At 45.7% G+C, this 26,389-nt stretch overlaps 1 protein-coding gene across 3 annotated transcripts in view; it reads left to right on the top strand.

Moving 5' to 3' along the window:
- Positions 1-26,389, top strand: part of LOC129700559 (ena/VASP-like protein) — a 250,622-nt gene that overhangs the window by 89,913 nt on the left and 134,320 nt on the right. The window contains exon 1 of one of the 3 annotated variants that reach the window (XM_055641164.1): positions 3,448-3,577. The exons of the other annotated variants lie outside the window; for them this stretch is intronic. Within the exon in view, the coding sequence (XP_055497139.1) occupies positions 3,567-3,577 (11 nt within the window). The 5' untranslated portion in view covers positions 3,448-3,566. Of the gene's footprint in view, positions 1-3,447; positions 3,578-26,389 lie in introns of those variants that run through there. 3 annotated transcript variants of the gene reach the window in all.

Raw genomic sequence — 26,389 nt, 5'->3', positions numbered from 1 at the left:
GATTTGTACGTTAATAGACTTCTGTAAATTGTAATTGTCCCTAGTGTGTAGGATGATGCTAGTGTATGGGGTGCGGACTTGGTGGGCAGAAGGGCCTATTTCTACTCTGTATATCCAAAGTCAAGTCTAAAAACTAAGAAATCGCACAACTAACTGATCAGTTCGGAGCTGTGCTATCTCTAGGCATGAATAATGAGGCATAGTTAAACAAGCAGAAAGAGGAAGATATAGACACAAAGAACTGCAGGTGCTGGTTTACGAAAAAGAGTGCTGGAGTAACTCAGCGGGTCAGGCAGCATCTGTGGAGAACATGGATAGGTGACGTTTCACAGAGTGCTGGAGTAACTCAGTGGGTCAGGCAGCATCTGTGGAGAACATGGATAGGTGACGTTTCACAGAGTGCTGGAGTAACTCAGCGGGTCAGGCAGCATCTGTATAGAACATGGATAGGTGACGTTTCACAGAGTGCTGGAGTAACTCAGCGGGTCAGGCAGCATCTGTGGAGAACATGGATAGGTGACGTTTCACAGAGTGCTGGAGTAACTCAGTGGGTCAGGCAGCATCTGTGGAGAACATGGATAGGTGACGTTTCACAGTGCTGGATTATCTCAGCGGGTCAGGCAGCATCTGTGGAGAACATGGATAGGTGACGTTTCAGGTCAGGACCCTGCTTTCACCCACCACACAAAAAGAGTAGTCCCTCAGAATGATAAAGGCTACAGCATTGAGTGCAAGATATTACATGGACGTCCGCTAAAGTCCATTTGAATCAAAGGTCACCATTGAGGTAGATGGGAGGTCAAGACTGCACTCCACCTGATGACAAGACTGTTCAGTTGCCAGATAACAGTGGGGCAGAAACTGGAGGTGTGTGTTATCACACTTCTGTACCTTTTGCCTGATGGGAGAGGGGAGAAGAGGGGTGCGACTGGTCGTTGATGATGCTGCTGGCCTTGCCGAGGCAGCGTGAGGTATAAATGGAGCCAATGGATGGGAGATAGACACAAAAAGCTGGAGTAACTCAGCGGGATAGGCAGCATCTCTGGAGAGAAGGAATGGGTGACGTTTCGGGTCGAGACTTCTTCAGACTGAGAGTCAGGGGAAAGGGAAACTGGAGATAGAGACGGTGATGTGGAGAGATAAAGAACAATGAATGAAAGACATGAAAAAGTAACGATGATAAAGGAAACAGGCCATTGTGAGCTGTTTGTTGGGTGGGAATGAGAAGCTGGTGTGACTTGGGTGGGGGAGGGATAGAGAGAGAGGGAATGCCGAGGCTACCTGAAGTGAGATAAATCAATATTCATACCACTGGGCTGTAAGCTGCCCAAGCAAAATATGAGATGCTGTTCCTCCAATTTGCGTTTAGCCTCACTCTGACAAGTATCAAGTATCAAGTATATCTTTATTGTCATTTTCCTGAGTACTCACATACCCAGAGGAAACAAAAAAACGTTGCTCAACCAGTGTCTATTCAGTGTGCAGTAAAAAATAAATAGAAATAAAAATACATATATCATGAACAAATTAAACACTCTACTCTCTACTAAACATCAACGGGCGTTCCGATCGGCAGCGGCACAACAGTGGCTCTGCTGCAGTGTGTCCAGGTTGGTGGTTGGTGCGTGATACTTTGGCAGGGGGCAAAGTCCATTTAGCAGTCTTATAGCCTGCGGGAAGAAGCTGAGGAGCATCCTGCTGGTTTTGCAGCTAATGCTCCTGTACCTCTTCCCAGATGGCAGGATGGAGAATATGTGATGCGATGGGTGGTAGGGGTCTTTGATGATGGAGATGGCTCTGCTGATACAATTCTTCCTGTATATGTCCAGCAGGAAAGGGAGTGGAGCACCAATAATCCTGCTGGCGGTCTTCACAATCCTGTCTAGTTGGTGCCGTTCGTACGCCTTGCAGCTCCCGAACCAGGAAGTGATGCCGTAGGTTAATGTGCTCTCGATTGTCCCCCTATAAAAAGTTCGTAGGTGTGTAGTGGGGAGACCTGCTTTACGTAGTCTTCGGAGAGGGTGTAGTCGCTGCTGGACTCTCTTGACCAGTGCTGTGGTGTTGGTTGTAGACATCAGGTCATCTGACAGGTGGAGTCCTAGGAACTTCACGCTGCTGACCCTTTCCACATCAGCTCCATCGATGTGCAGAGGTGTATGGTGGTACGGTATGGACAAGACCGAGGACAGAAAGGTCTGTGTAGGAATGGGAAGGAGAATTAAGGTGTCCAGCAACTGGGAGATGATATGTGTGATGGTCTGGGCTGCGTCCACAAGTCTCTGCGATTTCTTGCTGTCTTGGACGGAGCTGTTCCCAAACCAAGCTGTGACGCATCCTGATAAAATGCTTTCAGTGGCGCATCTGTCGAAGTTGGTGAGAGTTGTGGGGGATATGCCGAAGCTCCCTAAGCCTTCTGAGAAAGTAGAGGCATCAGCATGCCTTCTTGGCCATTGCTTCGATATAACCATATAATATAACCATATAACAATTACAGCACGGAAACAGGCCATCTCGGCCCTACAAGTCCGTGCCGAACAAATTTTTTTTTTCCCCTTAGTCCCACGTGCCTGCACTCATACCATAACCCTCCATTCCCTTCTCATCCATATGCCTATCCAATTTATTTTTAAATGATACCAATGAACCTGCCTCCACCACTTCCACTGGAAGCTCATTCCACACCGCTACCACTCTCTGAGTAAAGAAGTTCCCCCTCATATTACCCCTAAACTTCTGTCCCTTAATTCTGAAGTAATGTCCTCTTGTTTGAATCTTCCCTATTCTCAAAGGGAAAAGCTTGTCCACATCAACTCTGTCTATCCCTCTCATCATTTTAAAGACCTCTATCAAGTCCCCCCTTAGCCTTCTGCGCTCCAGAGAATAAAGACCTAACTTATTCAACCTATCTCTGTAACTTAGTTGTTGAAACCCAGGCAACATTCTAGTAAATCTCCTCTGTACTCTCTCTATTCGATATGGCAGGTCCAACACAGGTTGCTGGTGATATATATTCCTTGGAAAGTGAATCTTTTGACCATCTCTACATGGGAGCCATGTGGGCCCACGCACATAGCTATCGAGGAGTCCTTTAAAAAATTGACTCGCTCAAAGTTGAAGGAAGAGTTCCCACCTTCTTGTATTTTTGTGCATCCTGGAAACTCTTTGGACTTGCAGCAAAGATTGTAAAAGTTGTAGTATTGTGGAGAACCTCTGCCAAAATGAACTAATGACACCGTGAAGCATATAATAGACGATTCTGTGCATGAACCCAATGTTCTGCGCTTGTATTTATAAATAGAAAGGTGCTAAAACCACTACATGGCCTGGCCGGGCCTCTGTTCTTTTTCTTTTGCCTCAGCGAGTTTCTAGCTCTCCGACATCCTGTTCGGTTTTTTTTTGTACTTCCTTTTTCCTGCTTGGTTGTGGGGACCTACTGAAGTTGGACAACCCATGTAGACTGGCCCAGTGGCAGATAAGTAAGTGTGCTCTACCACTGGAGTGTGTGGGAGAATATCTAGCTCCCAGTGACTGGTTGGCTATCAGAAAGGAAAATTTAACCATTCAAGATGCCAGCTCGGTAAGTCAATATTGAATTCACTTTGTGAATAGATGTCATTTGGTTTTCAGAAAACAAACCCTTTGTTGTGCCACAATCAAGGTCTGATGCTCTGTTGTGGTCTTTTTTTATCCTCAGCATCTTCAACTGTATGTTTGCTCTATCTGTATATTTTCTCTATATCTTTACCTATATCTGTGTGCTATCTATTTCTTTATACCTATATCTTTTTATCTTTGTATCTTTACCTTGTATCTAACTGCATGAGCACTGATTGACTGTGTGTTTGGGATATTGTGATAAAGGGGCACAGACAGCGAGAATCACTGAGTGAAAACATAAGTGATTGATGCAGGGCAACAAGGTGAATAGGAGTACAAGTGTCATTTAGAATTATGTATGTGTGTGTGTGTGTGTATGGGGGATGGGGGGGTTATGTTTGTGTATGTAGGTGTGTTTGTTTTTGTGTTTGGGTGTGTGGGGGTGTATGTTTGTTTAATGAGTGGTTGTGTGTGTGTGTGTGTGTGTGTGTGCCTGTGTGTGCCTGTGTGTGTGTGTGTGCTGTGTGTGTGTGTGTGTGTGTGTGCTGTGTGTGTGTGTGTGTGTGTGGGGTGTCTGCCTGTGTGTGCAGGTATATTTGTGTGTGTGTGTGTGTGTGTGTGTGTGTGTGTGTGTGTGTGTGTGTGTGTGTGTGTGTGTGTGTGTGTGTGTGTGTGTGTGTGTGTGTGTGTGTGTCCCTGTGTGTGTGTGTGTGTGTGTGTCTGCCTGTGTGTGTGTGTGCCTGTGTGTGTGTGTGTGTGTGTGTGTGTGTGTGTGTGTGTGTGTGTGTGTGTGTGTGTGTGTGTGTCTGTGTGTGTGTGTGTGTGTGTGTGTGTGTGTGTGTGTGTGTGTGTGTGTGTGTGTGTGTGTGTGTGTGTGTGTGTGTGGGTGTGTGCCTGTGTGTGTGTGTGTGTGTGTGTGTGTGTGTGTGTGTGTGTGTGTGTGTGTGTGTGTGTGTGTGTGTGTGTGTGTGTGCCTGTGTGCGTGTGTGTGTGTGTGTGTATGTGTGTGGGTCTGTGTGTGTGTGTGCGTTTGTGTGTGTGCGTGTGTGCGTGTGTGTGCGTGCCTGTGTGTGTGTGTGTGTGTGTGTGTGTGCCTGTGTGTGTGTGTGTGTGTGTGTGTGTGTGTGTGTGTCTCTGTGTGTGTGTGTGAGTGTGCCTGTGTGTGTGTGTGTGTGTGTGTGCGTGCGTGCGAGTGTGCGTGTAGGTGTGTGTGTGTGTGTGTGTGTGCCTGTGTGTGTGTGTGTGTGTGTACGTGTGTGTGTGTGTGTGTGTGCCTGTGTGTGCTAAAGTCACTATCATAACGCCTCAATCACCAACCCCTGCAGCACGTTCTAGGCATTCACCACACTCTGAAGCCTGTGGAGGCCGTCAGTGGATATTTTTAAGGCAGAGATAGATAGATTCTTGATTAGCACGGGTGTCAGGGGTTATGTGGAGAAGGCAGGAGAATGGGGTTAAGAGGGAAAGACAGGCCAGCCATGATTGAATGGTGGAGTAGACTTGATGGTCTGAATGGCCTAATTCTTCTCCTAGCGCTTATGACCTTATGAACACTGCGTAAAAAAAAAACTATCCTGCACATCACCTTTAAACTTTGCCCCTCTCACCATAAAGCGATGCCCTGTAGTATTTGATTTGTCCATTCTGTGTGAAAGGTTCTGCCTGTCTACCCTATCTATGCCTCTCATAATTTTAAATACTTCAATCAGGTCCCCCCGTATCCCAGTTGCAGATGTAATAATTGTGGTTTTAGGGGATGGAATTCATCAAACAGACAATAAAAGCAGAAAGTATGTTTAAATATTATGGACATTATTGCCCAATGGAAGATCTACTAGTGGTGAGGGACTCCTTTAGCCCTGAGCATGTGTTTTTAATTCTGTAAATTTACCCAGTGTTGCAGCAATATAGTGTGTACATAGTGAAAAGCTCAGATCAGAGATTTAGCACGGAAACAGGCCCTTCGGCCCATCGTGTCTGCGCCAGCCACTAGTTTTACCCTACACATACTAGGGATCATTTACAGAATTAACCTACAAAGTTGTCTATTCTTTAGAATGTGGGAGGAAACCAGAGCACCCGGAGTAAACCCACGCAGATCACGGGGAGAAATGACAAACTCCCTACAGACAGCACCCGTAGTCAGGATCGAACCTGGGTCTCTAGCGCTGTAAGGCAGCAACTCTACTGCTGCGCCACCGTGCCGCCTCTCAAACCAAAGCCTACGGCAAAAGTAATTCCTGCCAATCTTCTTCTTCTTATCGTGTCCATCTTGTTACAAATGTTGACATCGCTGCCATCGTCCGTCCTGAAAAGGGGGCAAGCTTCCGGCGACAATCAGTGGGAGCCGTCACTTGTTGCAATCGATGATGGTGGTAGCAGAATTAGCTCAGGATACTTCCAGTTTCCAGCCCCATCCACCTGGACGCTTCTGCCACGGGGCCATTCCTGCCAATTAGTCGGGGCTACTAAGTTACCAGAACTGCCGAGATGTAAACATTAGCTGCAGAATTTCACATTGATTTCGGAGATTTCTTGCAGCTGCGAGCTAGGTTTTGAACACTGCTTCACCATCAGAGGCAGCAGCAGAGGAAAGGTTAAGCTGCCCCTGCAAGCTCTCAGAGAACTTGGTTCTTAACTAAGACTTGAGAGGCCACAAGTCCAAATTGTTCTTTTAATTTAGTTTAGTTTAGTTTAGAGAAACAGTGTGGAAACAGGCCCATCAGTAAAAGTGGCAGGCAGACAAATCCAGGGCAAAAATCAAGCTTGGAGGATGTGGAACCGATATGGGTAGAGCTGCGAAACACTAAGGGGCAGAAAACGCTAGTGGGTGTTGTGTACAGGCCACCTAACAGTAGTAGTGGAGTTGGGGATGGCATCAAACAGGAAATTAAAAATGCGTGCAACAAAGGTAAAACAGTTATAATGGGCGACTTCAATCTACATATAGATTGGGTGAATCAAATTGGCAGGGGTGCTGAGGAAGAGGATTTCTTGGAATGTATGCGGGATAGTTTTCTAAACCAACATGTAGAGGAACCAACGAGAGAGCAGGCTATTCTAGACTAGGTATTGAGTAATGAGGAAGGGTTAGTTAGCAGTCTTGTTGTACGTGCCTCCTTGGGCAAGAGTGACCATAATATGGTTGAGTTCTTCATTAGGATGGAGAGTGACATAATTAATTCAGAAACAAGGGTTCTGAACTTAAAGAAAGGTAACTTTGAGGGAATGAGATGTGAATTGGCCAAGATTGACTGGCAATTGATTCTTAAAGGGTTGACGGTGGATATGCAATGGAAGGCATTTAAAGACTGCATGGATGAACTACAACAATTGTTCATCCCAGTTTGGCAAAAGAATAAATCAGGGAAGGTAGTGCATCCATGGATAACAAGGGAAATCAGGGATAGTATCACAACAAAAGATGAAGCATACAAATTAGCCAGAAAAAGCAGCCTACCAGAGGACTGGGAGAAATTCGGAGTCCAGCAGAGGAGGACAAAGGGCTTAATTAGGAAAGGGAAAATAGATTATTAAAGAAAACTGGTAGGGAACATAAAAACTGACTGCAAACGTTTTTATAGATATGTGAAGCAAAAAAGATTAGTTAAAATGTAGGTCCCTTGCAGTCAGAAACAGGTGAATTAATCATGGGGAACAAGGACATGGCAGACCAATTGAATAACTACTTTGGTTCTGTCTTCACTAAGGAAGACTTAGTGGACCGCGTCTCAAATGAGATGGAGGAACTGAATGAAATCCAGGTTAGCTGGGAAGTGGTGTTAGGTAAATTGAATGGATTAAAGGTCGATAAATCCCCAGGGCCAGATAAGCTGCATCCCAGAGTACTTAAGGAAGTGGCCCTAGAAATAGTGGATGCATTAGTGATAATTTTTCAAAACTCTTTAGATTCTGGAGTAGTTCCTGAGGATTGGAGGGTAGCTAATGTAACCCCACTTTTTAAAAAAAGAGGTAGAGAGAAAATGGGGAATTACATTGGTAGTGGGGAAACTGCTAGAGTCAGTTATTAAAGATGGGATAGCAGCACATTTGGAAAGTGGTGAAATCATTGGACAAAGTCAGCATGGATTTATGAAAGGTAAATCATGTCTGACGAATCTTATAGAATTTTTCGAGGATGTAACTAGTAGAGTGGATAAGGGAGAACCAGTGGATGTGTTGTATCTGGACTTTCAGAAGGCATTCGACAAGGTCCCACATAAGAGATTAGTATACAAACTTAAAGCACACGGTATTGGGGGTTCAGTATTGATGTGGATAGAGAAATGGCTGGCAAACTGGAAGCAAAGAGTAGGAGTGAACGGGTCCTTTTCACAATGGCAGGCAGTGACTAGTGGGGTACCGTAAGGCTCAGTTCTGGGACCCCAGCTATTTATGATATATATTAATGATTTGGACAATTGAATGCAACATCTCCAAGTTTGCGGATGACACGAAGCTGGGGGGCAGTGTTAGCTGTGAGGAGGATGCTAGGAGGCTGCAAGGTGATTTGGATAGGCTGGGTGAGTGGGCAAATGCATGGCAGATGCAGTATAATGTGGATAAATGTGAGGTTATCCACTTTGGTGGCAAAAACAGGAAAGTAGACTATTTGAATGGTGGCCAATTAGGAAAAGGGGAGATGCAACGAGACCTGGTTGTCATGGTACACCAGTCATTAAAAGTAGGCATGCAGGTGCAGCAGGCAGTGAAGAAAGCCAATAGTATGTTAGCATTCATAGCAAAAGGATTTGAGTATAGGAGCAGGGAGGTTCTACTGCAGTTGTACAGGGTCTTGGTGAGACCTATGTTAGTTGAAATTTTTTGGTGCCATGTGGACAGAATAAAAAGAGAATATATGTGCATATTGAGCAACTGAATATTTTGATGGAGGTATTATGCATTTGAAATACTTGTTTTCGTGAATAGTGTCGGGGGGGCCACAGAAAAATTAAAAGACCTTGGACTAAAAAGGTTGGGCCACACCTGGAGTATTGCGTACAGTTTTGGTCTCCTAAACTGAGGAAAGACATTCTTGCCATAGAGGGAGTACAGAGAAGGTTCACCAGACTGATTCGTGGGATGTCAGGACTTTCATATGAAGAAAGACTGGATCGACTCGGCTTGTACTCGCTAGAATTTAGAAGATTGAGGGGGGATCTTATAGAAACGTACAAAATTCTTAAGGGGTTGGACAGGCTAGATGCAGGAAGATTGTTCCCGATGTTGGGGAAGTCCAGGACAAGGGGTCATAGCTTAAGGATAAGGGGAAAATCCTTTAAAACCGAGATGAGGAGAACTTTTTTTCACACAGAGAGTGGTGAATCTCTGGAACTCTCTGCCACAGAGGGTAGTTGAGGCCAGTTCATTGGCTATATTTAAGAGGGAGTTAGATGTGGTCCTTGTGGCTAAGGGGATCAGAGGGTATGGAGAGAAGGCAGGTACGGGATACTGAGTTGGATGATCAGCCATGATCATATTGAATGGCGGTGCAGGCTCGAAGGGCCGAATGGCCTACTCCTGCACCTAATTTCTATGTTTTTATGTTTCTAAACTCGTGGATTAGGTCATCCAAGTGGGACAGACCCTTAACTTTGCACAATAACAGACTCTCTCTAACAGTGGTGACAAGGTCAGTGGCAGCACTAAGAAAAGAATTGCACACTTATTTATATTTCCGATGCACAAAATATTCCATTTCATGTAAGGGTATGAATCATAACGTTTTCATTGCTGAATAGAACTTCTAAGATCTTATAGAGGTGTATAAAATCATGAGAGGAATAGATCGGGTAGACACATTGAGTCTCTTGCCCAGAGTAGGGGAATCGAGAACCAGAGGATGTAAGCTTAAGGTGAAGGGGAGAAAGATTTAGTCGGTATCTGAGGGGTAATTTTTTCATGCAAGCGGTGGTGGGTGTATGGAACAAGCTGCCGTAGAAGTTGGTTGAGGCTGGGACTACCACAATGTTTAAGAAACATTTAGGCAGGTATATGGATAGGACAGGTTTGGAGGTATATGGGCCAAATGCAGGCAGGCGCGACTAGTGTAGCTGGGGCAGATTGGGCAAGTTGGACCAAAGGGCCTGTTTCCACACTGTATCTCTCTTCTTGATTAGTACGGGTGTCAGAGGTTATGTGGAGAAGGCAGGAGATCGGGGTTCGGAGGGAGAGATACAGTAGATCAGCCATGATTGAATGGTGGAGTAGACTTGATGGGCCGAATGGCCTAATTCTTCCCCTATGCCTTATGACCGTTTAACATTACATTCAACGAGATTCACGTTGATTTCAGTAATTCTCTCAGTGAGAAACTAATGGGTACAGCAACACATAAAAAACAAAAGCATGCATGAAATGTTACTGGTGAACACTGTAGAACAAACTCCGATTCAACCTGTTGCTGCTTTGACACATAACCTAACCACCTTGATGTGGTTTCCTTTAGCTTTTAATATAAAGCTCTGCTTTGAAATATCAGGGTCAATCATATGTTTGATCAAGACCTGATTGCCCATCTGCAGGGGTTTCATAGCGTAAACATCATAGTTTAGTCTAGTTTACTTGTTGTCAGTTGCAGCGAGGTACAGTGAAAAGCCTTTGTTGTTTTTGTCACGTGCTATCCAGTCAGCAGAAAGACAATCGAGCCACTTAAGGGCCAGTCCCACTTGGGCGGCATTTTTGCGTCATTTACGTGTCACGACGCACACATCGTGACGCGCACGTGATGCGCGCATGTTGCGTGGTGACGTAGGCAGCGACACGCGGTCGCGCGCGGCGCCCCAGGATTTTGGGATGTACCAAATCTTCGCACGCCATCTGCGTGACGCGCAAATGGCGCCCAAGTGGGTCAGGCCCTATACGGTGTATAGATACATGATAAGGGAATCTGGCGGATCAGAGATTTAACAGTGTGGAGCGATTGTAATATGTGAGTGTAGATCTGCGTCTGTGGTGAGCACACAAATAGTCGCCTGGGGTGGGCGCCATCTTGGAAGCGACCAATGCGTGCCTGTGGAAAATCATTGGAAAATGACAGCAGGGAAATTCAGTCAAATCAAATAGTGCTAAATATTAATGTGTAATCTAATTTTATCATCCCGGTTTAAGGGCAACCTTAAAGTAATAAATGTCATGGTCTAGAAATGTTGTACTGTTCATTGTTAATGTGGTACAAGGTGGGTCATCTTGGTCAGCATGGGGAAGTTGGGCCAAAGGGCCTGTCTACGTGCTATATGACTCAATGAGATAGAATTTCATTCAAAACAATACTGGCATACTGTGTATGTTACCCTTTTTTAATTACCCCCAAATCTCACGGCCTCGCAGATATTTATTTTGGTGCCTATAGGGCTTGTGGCCCCTTCAGTTTGAGTTGAAATCTAATCCTGGTGTGAGGCGTTTGGCTCATATGTTGGCGAGAAGGGTCAAGCTCTTCTTATTGAGGAACGTCAAAGAAACATGATAGCGTAACCTTCTGAAGATGGGTCCCGACCCGAAACATCACCTAACCATGTGCTCCAGGAATGCATGCCTGACCTGCTGAGTTACTCCAGCACTCTGTGTCTTAATTTGTAAACCAGTAAGCTGAATAAGAGGGGTGGGGTGTCGAATGGGATAGTGGAGGATGGAGTTAAAGGGAAAGGGTTTCTTAAATGTGTGAGCGTAGAGACAGAGGGGTGTAAAATGAGGGTAGAAGCAATAGGTAGCAAGGTGAAAAGTAAAAGTGGCAGGCAGACAAAACCAGGGCAAAAATCAAAAAGGGCCACTTTTCAACATAATTGTATAAGGGGTAAGAGTGTTGTAAAAACAAGCCTGAAGGCTTTGTGTCTCAATGCAAGGAGCATTCGTAATAAGGTGGATGAGTTGAATGTGCAGATAGCTATTAATGACTATGATATAGTTGGGATCACGGAGACATGGCTCCAGGGTGACCAAGGCTGGGAGCTGAACATCCAGTGATATTCAAAATTCAGGAGGGATAGAGAGAAAGGAAAAGGAGGTGGGATAGCGTTGCTGATTAGAGAGGAGATTAACGCAATAGAAAGGAAGGACATTAGTTTGGAGGATGTGGAATCGGTATGGGGAGAGCTGCGAAACACTAAGGGGCAGAAAACGTTGGTGGGTGTTGTGTACAGGCCACCTAACAGTAGTAGTGAAGTTGGAGATGGTATCAAACAGGAAATTAGAAATGCGTGCGACAAAGGCAAAACAGTTATAATGGGTGACTTCAATCTACATATAGATTGGGTGAATCAAATTGGCAGGGGTGCTGAGGAAGAGGATTTCTTGGAATGTTTGCGGGATAGTTATCTAAATCAACATGTAGAGGAACCAACGAGAGAGCAGGCTATTTTAGACTGGGTATTGAGTAATGAGGAAGGGTTAGTTAGCAGTCTTGTTGTACGTGCCCCCTTGGGCAAGAGTGACCATAATATGGTTGAGTTCTTCATTAGGATGGAGAGTGACATTGTTAATTCAGAAACAATGGTTCTGAACTTAAAGAAAGGTAACTTTGAGGGTATGAGACATGAATTGGCCAAGATTGACTGGCAATTAATTCTAAAAGGGTTGACAGTGGATACTGAGTTGGATGATCAGCCATGATCATATTGAATGGCGGTGCAGGCTCGAAGGGCCGAATGGCCTACTCCTGCACCTAATATCTATGTTTCTATCTATGTTTCTATATGCAATGGAAGACATTTAAAGACTGCATGGATGAACTACAAAAATTGTTCATCCCAGTTTGGCAAAAGAATAAATCAGGGAAGGTAGTACATCCGTGGATAACAAGGGAAATCAGGGATAATATCAAAGCGAAGGATGATGCGTACAAATTAACCAGAAAAAGCAGCATACCAGAGGACTGGGAGAAATTCAGAGACCAGCAGAGGATGACAAAGGGCTTAATTAGGAAAGGAAAATAGATTATGAAAGAAAACTGGCAGGGAACATAAAAACTGACTGCAAAAGTTTTTATAGATATGTGAAAAGAAAGAGATTAGTTAAAACAAATGTAGGTCCCTTGCAGTCAGAAACAGGTGAGTTGATCATGGGGAACAAGAATATGGCGGACCAATTGAATAACTACTTTGGTTCCGTCTTCACTAAGGAAGACATAAATAATCTGCCGGAAATAGCAGGGTCAAAGTAGTTGGATGAATTGAGTGAAATCCAGGTTCGCCAGGAAGTGGTGTTGGGTAAATTGAATGGATTAAAGGCCGATAAATCCCCAGGGCCAGATAGGCTGCATCCCAAAGTAATTAAGGAAGCAGCTCCAGAAATAGTGGATGTATTAGTAATAATCTTTCAAAATTCTTTAGATTCTGGAGTAGTTCCTGAGGATTGGCGGGTAGCAAACCTAAACCCACTTTTTAAGAAGGGAGGGAGAGAGAAAACGGGGAATTACAGACCAGTTAGTCTAACATCGGTAGTGGGGAAACTGCTAGAGTTAGTTATTAAAGATGGGATAGCAGCACATTTGGAAAGTGGTGAAATCATTGGACAAAGTCAGCATGGATTTATGAAAGGTAAATCATGTCTGACGAATCTTATAGAATTTTTCGAGGATGTAACTAGTAGTGTGGATAGGGGAGAACCAGTGGATGTGGTGTATCTGGACTTCCAGAAGGCTTTCGACAAGGTCCCACATAAGAGATTAGTATACAAACTTAAAGCACACGGCATTGGGGGTTCAGTATTGATGTGGATAGAGAACTGGCTGGCAAACAGGAAGCAAAGAGTAGGAGTAAACGGGTCCTTTTCACAATGGCAGGCAGTGACTAGTGGGGTACCGCAAGGCTCAGTGCTGGGACCCCAGCTATTTACAATATATATTAATGATCTGGATGAGGGAATTGAAGGCAATATCTCCAAGTTTGCGGATGACACTAAGCTGGGGGGCAGTGTTAGCTGTGAGGAGGATGCTAGGAGACTGCAAGGTGACTTGGATAGGTTGGGTGAGTGGGCAAATGTTTGGCAGATGCAGTATCATGTGGATAAATGTGAGGTTATCCATTTTGGTGGCAAAAACAGGAAAGCAGACTATTATCTAAATGGTGGCCGACTAGGAAAAGGGGAGATGCAGCGAGACCTGGGTGTCATGGTACACCAGTCATTGAAAGTAGGCATGCAGGTGCAGCAGGCAGTGAAGAAAGCGAATGGTATGTTAGCTTTCATAGCAAAAGGATTTGAGTATAGGAGCAGGGAGGTTCTACTGCAGTTGTACAGGGTCTTGGTGAGACCACACCTGGAGTATTGCGTACAGTTTTGGTCTCCAAATCTGAGGAAGGACATTATTGCCATAGAGGGAGTGCAGAGAAGGTTCACCAGACTGATTCCTGGGATGTCAGGACTGTCTTATGAAGAAAGACTGGATAGACTTGGTTTGTACTCTCTGGAATTTAGCAGATTGAGAGGGGGTCTTATAGAAACTTACAAAATTCTTAAGGGGTTGGACAGGCTAGATGCAGGAAGATTGTTCCCGATGTTGGGGAAGTCCAGGACAAGGGGTCACAGCTTAAGGATAAGGGGGAAATCCTTTAAAACCGAGATGAGAAGAACTTTTTTCACACAGAGAGTGGTGAATCTCTGGAACTCTCTGCCACAGAGGGTAGTTGAGGCCAGTTCATTGGCTATATTTAAGAGGGAGTTAGATGTGGCCCTTGAGGCTAAGGGGATCAGGGGGTATGGAGAGAAGGCAGGTACAGGATACTGAGTTGGATGATCAGCCATGATCATATTGAATGGCGGTGCAGGCTGGAAGGGCCGAATGGCCTACTCCTGCACCTAATTTCTATGTTTCTATGTTTCTATGTATGTGCAGTGCCTTGTTTTTATATTTATGGCCATTTTAATTTGAAAGAGGTCACGATTGTCTATATCCAGGCAACATTCAGGACTACGAGACCACTCTGCCTGAAGGTTTTACTCAAAGCGTCACCTTGGAAACAAGATCCATCAGCTCCCCATCCATTAGTAGCCCATCAAGGTGGAGATGCTATTCCTTATGTAACTGAGCACACAACTGTAGGAAGGAACTGCAGATGCTGGTTTACACCGTAGATAGACACAAAATGCTGGAGTAACTGAGCGGGACAGGCAGCATCTCTGGAGGGAAGGAAAGAGTGGCGTTTCCAGTCGAGACCCTTCAACTGCTATCCTTTGAGTATCACTTTCACAGCCCAGCGACAGAGTAATGTTTGTACTGATTTTTTTTTCCCCTTTACTTTTCTTCGCCCAGTCCGCCTAGGCCTACACGATCTCCCGGTTGCTCAACACTTTACCTCCCCTGCTCATTCCCACACTGACCTTTCTGTCCTGGGCCTCCCCCATTGTCAGAGTCAGCCCCAGAGCAAATTGGAAGAACAGCACCCCCTATTTCGCTTGGGCAGCTTACACCCCAGCGGTATGAACATTGACTTCCCTAACTTCAAGTATCCCTTGCTTTCCCCCTCTCTCCGTCCCTCCCCCACCCTGGTTCTCCAACTAGATTCACGGCCTTCCTGATTAATTTTACTGTTTGTAATCTTCGTTGTCACCTTCCCCTCAGCCAACAATTTTCTTGACCATTTGAGAGCATCGAGTTGGCTGAGGAGGCCACATATGGACCCCGACCTCGGGTGGACTATGAGGGGGAGAACTGGATATTTTTAGTGCCTTCCCTCACAGTGAATTCTGCTGTGGGGGGACGTTTCATGTTGATTTCTATAGTGTACTGTTCTGTGTCTTTTTTCTTTTTTCTCTTTTTTGTTTTGTATGGATTTATTGACATTTGATCTGTTCAATTAATTTAATCAATCTCTGTAAAGCACTTTGGTTCAAATACTGGTTTTGTTGAAAAGTGCTATATAAATAAAGTTTATTATTATTATTATTATTATTATTTCCTTGACCATCGTCTGCTTGGATCTGTCGTTTTCACACCTTACACTTCCATTTCTCCTGTTTCCCTCTCCCCTGGCTCAGTCTGAAGAAGAGTCTCGACCCGAAACATCACCCATTCCTTCTCTCCTGAGATGCTGCCTGTCCCGCTGAGTTACTCCAGCATTGTGTGTCTGCCTTCAGTGTCAACCGGCATCTGCAGTTCCGACACTTTTCTACCTTTTTACTGTCTTGCTGAAGTCTTTGGTGTAATTTTGACCGAAGCATGTTAAATTATGAGAGGCATAGATAGGGTAGACAGTCAGAACCCTTTTCTCCCAGGGTGGAGATGTCCAACACTAGGGGGCAGAGCTATGTGAGAAAGGGGGGAAAGTTGAATCGAGATGAGGGGCATGTTTTTTTATGCATTTGCAAGGGAGGTGGTGGAGGCAGATATGATAGTGGTGTTTAAGAGGCTTTTAGATAGACACATGGAAGTGCAGGGAATAGAGGGATATGGACCATGTACAGGCAGATGAGATCACCTTAACCTGGCTTCATATTCGGCACACACATTGTGGGATGAAAGACCTATACCTGTACTAGTTTAGTTTAGTTTAGTTTAGAGATACAGCGCGGAAACAGGCCCTTCGGCCCACCGAGTCCGCGCCGACCAGCGGCCCCCGTACATTTACACTATTCTACGCCCACCGGGGACACGTTTTTTTACAATTGTTCCAAGTCAATGAACCTAGAAACCTGCACGTCTTTGGAGCGTGGGAGGAAACCGGGGATCCTGGAGAAAACCCACACCGGTCACGGGGAGAACGTGCAAACTCCGTACAGACAGCACCCGTGGTTCGGGATCGAACCCGGGTCTCTGGTGCTACTACTGTTCTATGTTCTGTTCTTTATGTATAATTTAAAGCCCCTGTCCCGCTTTCACGACCTAATTGGCGACCTCTGCCGAGTTTGCCCTTGACTCATATTCGCAGCATGGTTGCCACGAGGTTGTGGAAGGTCTTCGTAACTCTTCCTCGTGCTCATGATTGGTCTCCGCGTACTCGTGGCCTCAAGTAGGTCACGCCGTTTTTTTCCAGCCTGATAAAACATGTCCACGAGTTTAAAAAAAAGGTTGGCATGGGAAAATGTGATACTTTTTACTTGTAGGTAGGTCGTAGGTAGGTCGTGGTAGGTAGTGATGGCAGTCGTAGGTAGGTGTAGGTCGGTAACTGGCCCGAGAAAAAAAATGCAAACATGACATCATTTTATCATGTGATCATTCTCCACGCGTAGCTAGTCGTGGTTGGTCTTGGGTGTGGAAGACTGAGGTCGAGGGGGGTCGTAGGAGGTTGTAGGAGGTCATAGACATAGTTGTAGGAGGTCGTAGGAGGTCTTTTACTTCAGAGGGTCAACATCAACTCGTCTAGGGTCTTCTGAACTTGTGGATTAGGTTGTCCAAGTGGGACAGGGCCTTACGTTTGTCAGAGTCTATGTGCCTGTGCTGCTGCTGCTGCTGCGAGCTAGATTTTCATTGTACAGGTACTTTTATCTCACTGTACTTGAGTGGGAAGAAAGGCACATGGGTACACCTGCCTTTGTTGGTCAGGGCCTTGAGTATAAGAGGCAGGAAGTCACGATGGGGCTTTATAACGCTTTGGTTAGACCGCATTTGTAGTACTGCGTGCAGTTCTGGTCCCCCATTGCAGGGAGGATGTGGAGGCTTTGGAGACGGTGCAGAGGAGAATGATGTACCAGAATGATGCCGGGATTAACTAGAAGGAGAAGCTGGACAGGCTTGGATGGATGTTCTGGAGCGCCGGAGATTGAGAGGAGATCTGATGGAAGATTATTAAATTATGCGGGGCATCGATTGGGTACAGTCAGAACCATTTTCCCAGGGTGGAAATGTGAATGACTTAAAGAGGGAACATCTTTAAGGTGAAAGGAACACGTTTTTTTACACAGAAAGTGATGGGTGCCTCAAATCCACTGTCAGGGAGTCGGGTACGATAGTGGTTCATAAGGTCAGAGTCTTTGCTCTGTGGAGGGTGAGGTTGAAGAGCCTGCCATCTGATCTAGTACGCAGGTAGATCCCCTCTGTTGCAGTGCCGAAGGTATATTTCAGGAGCAGAGCGAAGAAAATCCCAAAGAGTGTGGGAGGGAAGACGTAGCCTTGTTTGACGCCACTGCGGATGTCGAAGGGCTCCGAGAAGCTGGCATTGAACTGCACTGTCCCCTTCGTGTTGCTGTGGAAGGATGCTATCATGCTCGGCAGTTTTGGTGGGTAGCTGATCTTTGGCAGAGCCATCTCTGCTGATGAGGTTGAACACCTTGGTGAGGTCAATGAAAGCAACATACAGGGCCATCCGCTGCTCCCTGCACTTCTCCTCGAGCTGGCGAAGGGAGAAGACCATGTCTACTATGCATTGGAGCAAATAGCTTGTTATTTATTCTCTGTAATGTAAACTTCTTTCATCTGGGAGTTTAGTTCAGAGATACAGCGTGGAAACAGACCCTTCAGCCCATCGAGTCCGCACCGGCCAGCAATCCCCATACGCTAGTTTTATCCTCCACACACTAGGGACAATTTACTACCAAAGCCAATGAATTTACAAACCCGCACGTCTTTGGATGTGTGAGAAAACTGGAGATCCCAGAGAAGGATTTGAGTATAGGAGCAGGGAGGTTCTACTGCAGTTGTACAGGGTCTTGGTGAGACCACACCTGGAGTATTGCGTACAGTTTTGGTCTCCAAATCTGAGGAAGGACATTATTGCCATAGAGGGAGTGCAGAGAAGGTTCACCAGACTGATTCCTGGGATGTCAGGACTGTCTTATGAAGAAAGACTGGACAGACTTGGTTTATACTCTCTAGAATTTAGGAGATTGAGAGGGGATCTTATAGAAACTTACAAAATTCTTAAGGGGTTGGACAGGCTAGATGCAGGAAGATTGCTCCCGATGTTGGAGAAGTCCAGGACAAGGGGTCACAGCTTAAGGATAAGGGGGAAATCCTTTAAAACCGAGATGAGAAGAACTTTTTTCACACAGAGAGTGGTGAATCTCTGGAACTCTCTGCCGCAGAGGGTAGTTGAGGCCACAGTTCATTGGCTATATTTAAGAGGGAGTTAGATGTGGCCCTTGTGGCTAAGGGGATCAGGGGGTATGGAGAGAAGGCAGGTACGGGATACTGAGTTGGATGATCAGCCATGATCATATTGAATTGCGGTGCAGGCTCGAAGGGCCGAATGGCCTACTCCTGCACCTAATTTCTATGTTTCTATGTTTCTAAAACCCACGCAGGTCACGGGGAGAAGGTGAAACTCCGCAGAGACAGCACCCGTGGTCAGGATCGAACCTTGGTCTCTGGTGCTGTGAGGCAGATACTCTAACGCTCTGCGTCACGCTGCATGCCGCCCGCCAATTCTGCAGCAAGGTCCAGAGTATTTGTTCTGGCGGAATCATTGATGTTATGCAATTTTGTTGGCCGTATTCAGCACTAAATGAAGAGAGAGGAACGATCAGGTCACTGTTTGACCCCTGCTTGTGCATGTTGCAACAGGTCAAATAGTTGGCCATTCACTGCCTAAAAAATAACCTACAAATAACTTTCCACTTCTCTACAAATGAAACTTTTCCTGAAACTGGAAAATAGGTTGTGGAAGATTACATTTCACGGAATGGTGATTTGCAGTGTTACATTTGCTGTGTGTGAGAGGAGTTGTTCGTACACAGTCTCAACATGAAGATAAGACCTTTTCCCCCACAACCATGTTAAAAATGTTCCTGGACATTATGTTCCATTTACTATAAGAAACAGGAAAATAGAAAAATGTTATGACCAGTTGGAACAAAGTCTGGAAGACAATCAGGTCGTCAATGATAATGGAATAAACATTATTCCTGAGAACTGGAAAATATTACATTTTAACAGGAATAATGAGGAAAGGTGATCGTTCCGCATATTATTGACACCTGTCAGCCGTTCTGTGTGTAACTGTTCAGATTTCCCCACATGATTGAACATGGCACAAAATATTGATGCCTCCTTCATGGGGCTCAGTAGATTATTCCTGATCGAAGATCGGGGATATGGTGATCCTCTACTGGACGATTTGTAAGGAAAAGAATCTCACTCTGTTAACAATTAACCATATAACCATATAACAATTACAGCACGGAAACAGGCCATCTCGGCCCTACAAGTCCGTGCCGAACATTTTTTTTCCCCTTAGTCCCACCTGCCTGCACCCATACCATAACCCTCCATTCCCTTCTCATCCATATGCCTATCCAATTTATTTTTAAATGATACCAATGAACCTGCCTCCACCACTTCCACAGGAAGCTCATTCCACACCGCTACCACTCTCTGAGTAAAGAAGTTCCCCCTCATGTTACCCCTAAACTTCTGTCCCTTAATTCTGAAGTCATGTCCTCTTGTTTGAATCTTCCCTATTCTCAAAGGGAAAAGCTTGTCCATATCAACTCTGTCTATCCTTCTCATCATTTTAAAGACCTCTATCAAGTCCCCCCTTAACCTTCTGCGCTCCAGAGAATAAAGACCTAACTTATTCAACCTATCTCTGTAACTTAGTTGTTGAAACCCAGGCAACATTCTAGTAAATCTCCTCCGTACTCTCTCTATTTTGTTGACATCCTTCCTATAATTGGGCGACCAAAATTGTACACCATACTCCAGATTTGGTCTCACCAATGCCTTGTACAATTTTAACATTACATCCCAGCTTCTATACTCAATGTGTGAAAAAGCGCATTGACACGATCGACTGTTAAGTCTCAGGAGGTTCAGAACTCTGTGTGTACTCACACGAGTCTAAACTTGCTGAGAAACCTTGCCCATGATTTACCCGCAAATGCATCTCTAACGATATCCACCAAAACTGTGTAATCCAGTCATCAGAGACATTCCCTTAAGGGCCTGTCCCACTTGGCCGTCATTCGCATGGCACGTGAAGATTTTGTACATCATAAAATCCTGCAACGCCCCCCGCGGCCCCGCGTCACTGCCTATGTCATCATGCACCATGCACGCGTAATGCGCACCATGCACGCATCACGTACGTGTCACAACGTGTGCGTCGTGACGCGTAAATTATGCCGCGTAATTTACGCGCAAATGACGGCCAAGTGGGACAGGCCCTTAAGTCTCCAATCCTTCTCCGAATGCTGCAACTTAGAACATCTTAGCACACGCTCGTTTGGCCAGGGCGATCCTGCAGCGTTGCCAGGACAACGGGCCTTCATGTTCAGCTGCACTTGATATTGGACATTGAAAATGGGGCCCAAGCCTGCCAACTCTTGCATATTATCTCAATGGACTATTTTTATACTCCTTGAGAAGGAAAGATAGATTAGCCATGACTGAATTGTGTAGTAACCTTGATGGGCCGAATGGCCTCATTCTACTCCTATAACCTATAAACTGAACTTTGTACATGATCCAAGATGGTGTTTATGTACAGTAATACTTTACTGAACTGTATTCAAAGAAAGAATTTCTCTGTACAGTGGTGCATGTGAAAATGAAGAAGCATTAATATTGGAGATCTCAGGTTTACTCATTGTGTTGAAAGATTAATATCCTGAAGCTCTTAATGTTTCTCTTTCTACTGATGCTGGCTGATCTGAATATTCCCATATTTTGTTTCTTACAACTGTAGCATGTGTTCGTAAGTTCAAGGAGCAGAATGAGGCTATTCTGCCCATCAAGTCTACTCTGCCATTCAATCATGGCTGGTCTATCTTTCCCACTCAACCCTATATTTACCTGCCTTCTCCCCATGACCCCTGACACACGCACTAATCAAGAATCTGTCAATCCCCTAGCAAGAGATAACTGTCCAATTTCAAAAGCAGTTTTGCCAATGTAGAATCCCAATTCCCAATCCGACCTCTCTGTCCTGGGTCTCCTCCATTGCCAGAGTGAGCAACACTGGAAATTGGAGGAACAGCACCTCATATTCCGCCTGGTGTGCTTGCGTCCGGATGGCATGAACGTTGAATTCTCCCAGTTTTGCTAGCCCTTGCTGTCTCCTCCCCTTCCTTAACCCTCGAGCTGTCTCCTCCCATCCCCCCGCCCTCGGGCTCCTCCTCCTCCCTTTTTCCTTCCTTCTCCCCCCACCCACCCCCCATCAGTCTGAAGAAGGGTTTTGGCCCGAAACGTTGCCTATTTCCTTCGCTCCATAGATGCTGTTGCACCCGCTGAGTTTCTCCAGCATTTTTGTGTACCTTGCCAATGTAGAGATAGCCATCTCATTTAATGGTTAAAAAAGACCACAGCGTGCTGGAGTAACTCAGTGGGTCAGGCAGCATCTCTGGAGAACATGGATAAGTGACCCTTCCGATCGGGACCCTTCTTTAAACTGACTGTAGGGGGGTAGTATGAAAGCTGTAGTCTGAAGAAGCTTCCCGACCCAAAATGTCACCTATCCATGTTCTTTATGGATGCTCTCCGACCCCCTGAGTTACTCCAGCACTTTTTTTTTGTAAACCAACATCTGCATTTGTTTTTACAGGAAATGCAGATGCTGGGGTACAAAATATAATCTTAGAGAACATGGACAAATGACGTATTGTGTTGGGACCCTTCTTGTCTGAAGAAAGGTCATGACCAGAAACGTCGCCTGTTCATGTCCTTCAGAGATGCTGCCTGACCCGCTGAGTTACTCCAGCACTTTGTGTCTTTATCTGCAGTTCATTGTCTGTTCCCATTACATGGCAAAGACTATCATCAGCTAAAACATATCACAAATCAATAACTCAAGAGTCTGCACTTTGATTTATTCATGTGGTCCTATGCAATATTTATACTGTTGTACCTTTATTCCCATAACTTGCTTTCCTCAATTGCACATTATATCCTATTCTGTTGGATTAAGTTCACAAAGTACTGACAGTCAAAGTACTGTCAGTAGATGTATAAGGTGTAGGGTTGCTAAATGTCCCGCATTAGCCGAGACATCCCATTTTTTGGGCTAAATTGGTTTGTCCAGTACGGGACCGCCCTTGTCCCGTATTTGACCGCTACTACTCGGGTCGAGGGGACTGTCGGGTCGGAGCGCCACGTCCGGCCCCGCCTCACCCGTCCCGACGTAGTGCAGCCCATGGAGTGCAGCAGCAGCACCTCGCCTGTGTCCCCGCGGGTCGGCAGCCCGGCCAGCTGTCCGACCTTCGGACCTTCGATTACTGCCGACACCACCACCCCCTCCTTCTCATGGTCGATCATCGGTTCATGAGTTGGACGGGGCGCCGGACTTTGCGTGGCCCGGGACAAAACTCCTCAGCTGGCCCGCCGGCTGGGCTTTGTGTGCAGTCCAGCACCCGGGACAACTCATCATTCACCCAGCCACGGCCCAGTCAGTCAGCGAATTGCCGTCAGGAATTTGTCCCTTATTTTGACCTTTTGTCCCTAGTTTGGGAGTGAGAAGGTTGGCGACCCTAGTAAGGTGCTGCTTTGTACCGTCACCCTGTGGGAACTGCTCTGACAGACAAAGTGCCTGCTACACTCTCATAGAAACTTACAAAATTCTTAAGGGGTTGGACAGGCTAGATGCAGGAAGATTGTTCCCGATGTTGGGAAAGTCCAGAACTAGGGGTCACAGTTTAAGGATAAGGGGGAAATCTTTTAGAACCGAGATGAGAAAATCATTTTTTACACAGAGAGTGGTGAATCTCTGGAATTCTCTGCCACAGAAGGTAGTTGAGGCCAGTTCATTGGCTATATTTAAGAGGGAGTTAGATGTGGCCCTTGTGGCTAAAGGGATCAGGGGGTATGGAGAGAAGGCAGGGATGGGATACTGAGTTGGATGATCAGCCATGATCATATTGAATGGCAGTGCTGGCTCGAAGGGCCGAATGGCCTCTACTCCTGCACCTATTGTCTATGTTTCAAACAGAGTTTATCTTGCAATATGTTGATCATTTAGTTAGGCTTAGTTCAGAGATATAGCGCGTATCAGGCCCTTTGGCCCACCATGTCCAAGCCAACCAGCGATCACCCCGCACACTAGCACCATCCTGCACACAAGGGCCAATTTACAATTCTTTTTACTGAAGCCAATTAACCTACAAACCTGCACCTCTTTGGAGTGTGGGAGGAAACCGGAGCACCCAGAGAAAACCCACGCGGTCACAGGAAGAACGTACAAACTCCATACAGACAGGGATGGAACCCGGGTCTCCGGCGCTGAAAGGCTGTGCCACCGAGCCACCCCAAATGACATGATAGGAGGATGGTTATTGCTGCAACAAGGAGGCAAAAGGCATGACATGTGCCGTGGACATCGAGGAGCTATGTGGCTGCATCTTCCTCAGATGTAACGTGCTTATTGTACCACATTAGGCCCCCACTTGGTCATGACTGACCATGGGTGATGCAGCCTAGTTTGTCGGATGCAAGCCTGGGCGATATCATATGGAGGACAGGCTGTTGCCCATGCAGCACGTCCCCTCTCTCCACGTCGCTGATCGATCCAAAGGAACAGCACGTCCTTTACAGTTTGGCACCAGCACCATCGCAGGAGCTGCCAGAGTGAGATTGTAGACAACGACGAACTGCCTTAGGGGCTCCGACTCCGGGTTTTCTTGAGGTTTACTCCAGGGGCCTTTTCCATGACTGGATATGGCCACAAGGCAGTGGAGGTTTTAAATCAGAGTTATCCCTCTCCTAGATGGACTGCCTTCCCAGGCTGACAAGCTCCATCTACTGTACCAGAGTAGGGGAATCAAGAACCAAATAGGTTTTAAGGTGAGAGGGGGAAGATTTAATAGGACCCTGAGGGGCAACTTTTTTACCCAAAGGTAAAACTAGTATGAAATGAGCTGCCAGAGGAGGTAGTTGAGGCAGGTAATATCACAACATTAAAAACAAAGACAACTACATGCATAGGATAGGTTTAGAGGGGTATGGGCCAAATGCAGGCAGATGGGACTAGTATAGATGGGACATGTTGGTTGGCATTGGCAAGTTGGGCCAAAGGGCCTGTTTCCATTTCTATTCATGGTGAGAAATTTCTTGCTGGGAATTGATTCAGCAATTTTTTTATTTCCAGATATTTTGGTCTACTCCCTCGTGTTATAGAAGCTGAATCAATTCTTGATCATGTAGGTTGCAGAATAACGTAAAAATTTATTCTACAGATGCAAAATAACAGATTAAACACATTTTTTTCTGATTTGACCTGGACACACATAGCCTGTTTAGTTCAGGTCATTTAATGATAGTACGATATGGTCTCTGAATCTTGCCAGAACAACACACACAACCTTGCAAGAAAGAGCGAATGCAAATTCCTCGTGGACCCATTAATGAAACGGCCATCATTAACCTACTCCAAAAGCTACAAAGGAGAAATATTAATCAAACTGTCGCCAATGGCTGCAGGTGTTCCAATGCTCACAGTGTTGTGTTTAACACTGGTAAACCTACAGCCACAATGGGCAGATGCGTGGCAGATGCAGTATAATATAGATAAATGTGAGGTTATCCACTTTGGCAGCAAAAAGAAGGGGGCAGATTATTTTCTCAATGGGGTTAGGTTAGGTAAGGGGGAGTTGCAGTGAGACCTGGGTCTCCTTGTACACCAGTCACTGAAAGTTGGCGTGCAGGTACAGCAGGCAGTGAAGAAAGCTAATGGAATGTTGGCCTTCATAACAAGAGGATTTCAGTATAGGAGTAAAGAGGTTCTTCTGCAGTTGTATAGGGCTCTGGTGAGACCACATCTGGAGTATTGTGTAGTTTTGGTCTCCTAATTTGAGGAAGGACATCCTTGTGATTGAGGCAGTGCAGCGTAGGTTCACGAGATTGATCCCTGGGATGGCGGGACTCATATGAGGCAAGATTGAAAAGACTAGGCTTGTATTCACTGGAGTTTAGAAGGATGAGGGGGCATCTTATAGAAACATATAAAATTATAAAAGGACTGGACAAGCTAGATGCAGGAAAAAATGTTCCCAATGTTGGGCGAGTCCAGAACCAGGGGCCACAGTCTTAGAATAAAGGGGAGGCCATTTAAGACTGAGGTGAGAAAAACCTTTTCACCCAGAGAGTTGTGAATTTATGGAATTCCCTGCCACAGAGGGCAGTGGAGGCCAAGTCACTGGATGGGTTTATGAGAGAGTTAGATATAGCTCTAGGGGCTAGTGGAATCAGCCACGATCACATTGAATGGCGGTGCTGGCTCGAAGGGCCGAATGGCCCCCTCCTGCACCTATTTTCTATGTTTCTATACTGTGAGGGAAGGAACTGCAGATGCTGATTTAAACCGAAGATAGACACAAAATGCTGGAGCAACTCAGCGGGCCAGGCAGCATCTCTGGAGAGAATGAATGGGTGACGTTTTGGGTCGAGACCCTTCGAGGCTGCTCGCAGGTGAAATATGGTGCTCGTTAAGAAAATGATGACTAGTACTGATATGGCATTTTAGTTCTTTATTCAGAGGGTGGTGAATCTGTGGAATTCATTGCCACAGACGGCGGTGGAGGCCAAGTCAATGGATGGAGATTGACAGATTCTTGACTAGTACGTGCAAATTCCTTTTTATGTGGTTTTCAATGATGGGACTTCTAATACTGTTACCCCCTTGTAATAACAGGTAGTTTAGAGTCACACAGCACAGAAACAGGCTGCATCTCTGGATAGAAGGAATGGATGATGTTCCTTCTCGCCAGAGATGCTGCCTGTCCCGCTGAGTTACTCCAGCATTTTGTGTCTACCAACGGTGTAAACCAGCATCTGCAGTCCCTTCCTGCACACCGGTCCTTGTTTATGCTGGTGGCCTTGCCGAGGCAACATGAAGTGTAGATGGAGTTAATGGCAGAATTTAAACATAGTTTTGTTAAGTGATACCGCATGGAAACACACCCTTCAGACTCGGCTTGGTCACAAAAATTACTCCAGCGC

The sequence above is a fragment of the Leucoraja erinacea genome, chromosome 9, assembly GCF_028641065.1.
Source record: "Leucoraja erinacea ecotype New England chromosome 9, Leri_hhj_1, whole genome shotgun sequence".
In the NCBI taxonomy this organism is placed as follows: domain Eukaryota; kingdom Metazoa; phylum Chordata; class Chondrichthyes; order Rajiformes; family Rajidae; genus Leucoraja; species Leucoraja erinaceus.
Note: the sequence above shows the minus strand (reverse complement) of the source record. Positions and strands in the feature narration are given on the sequence as shown.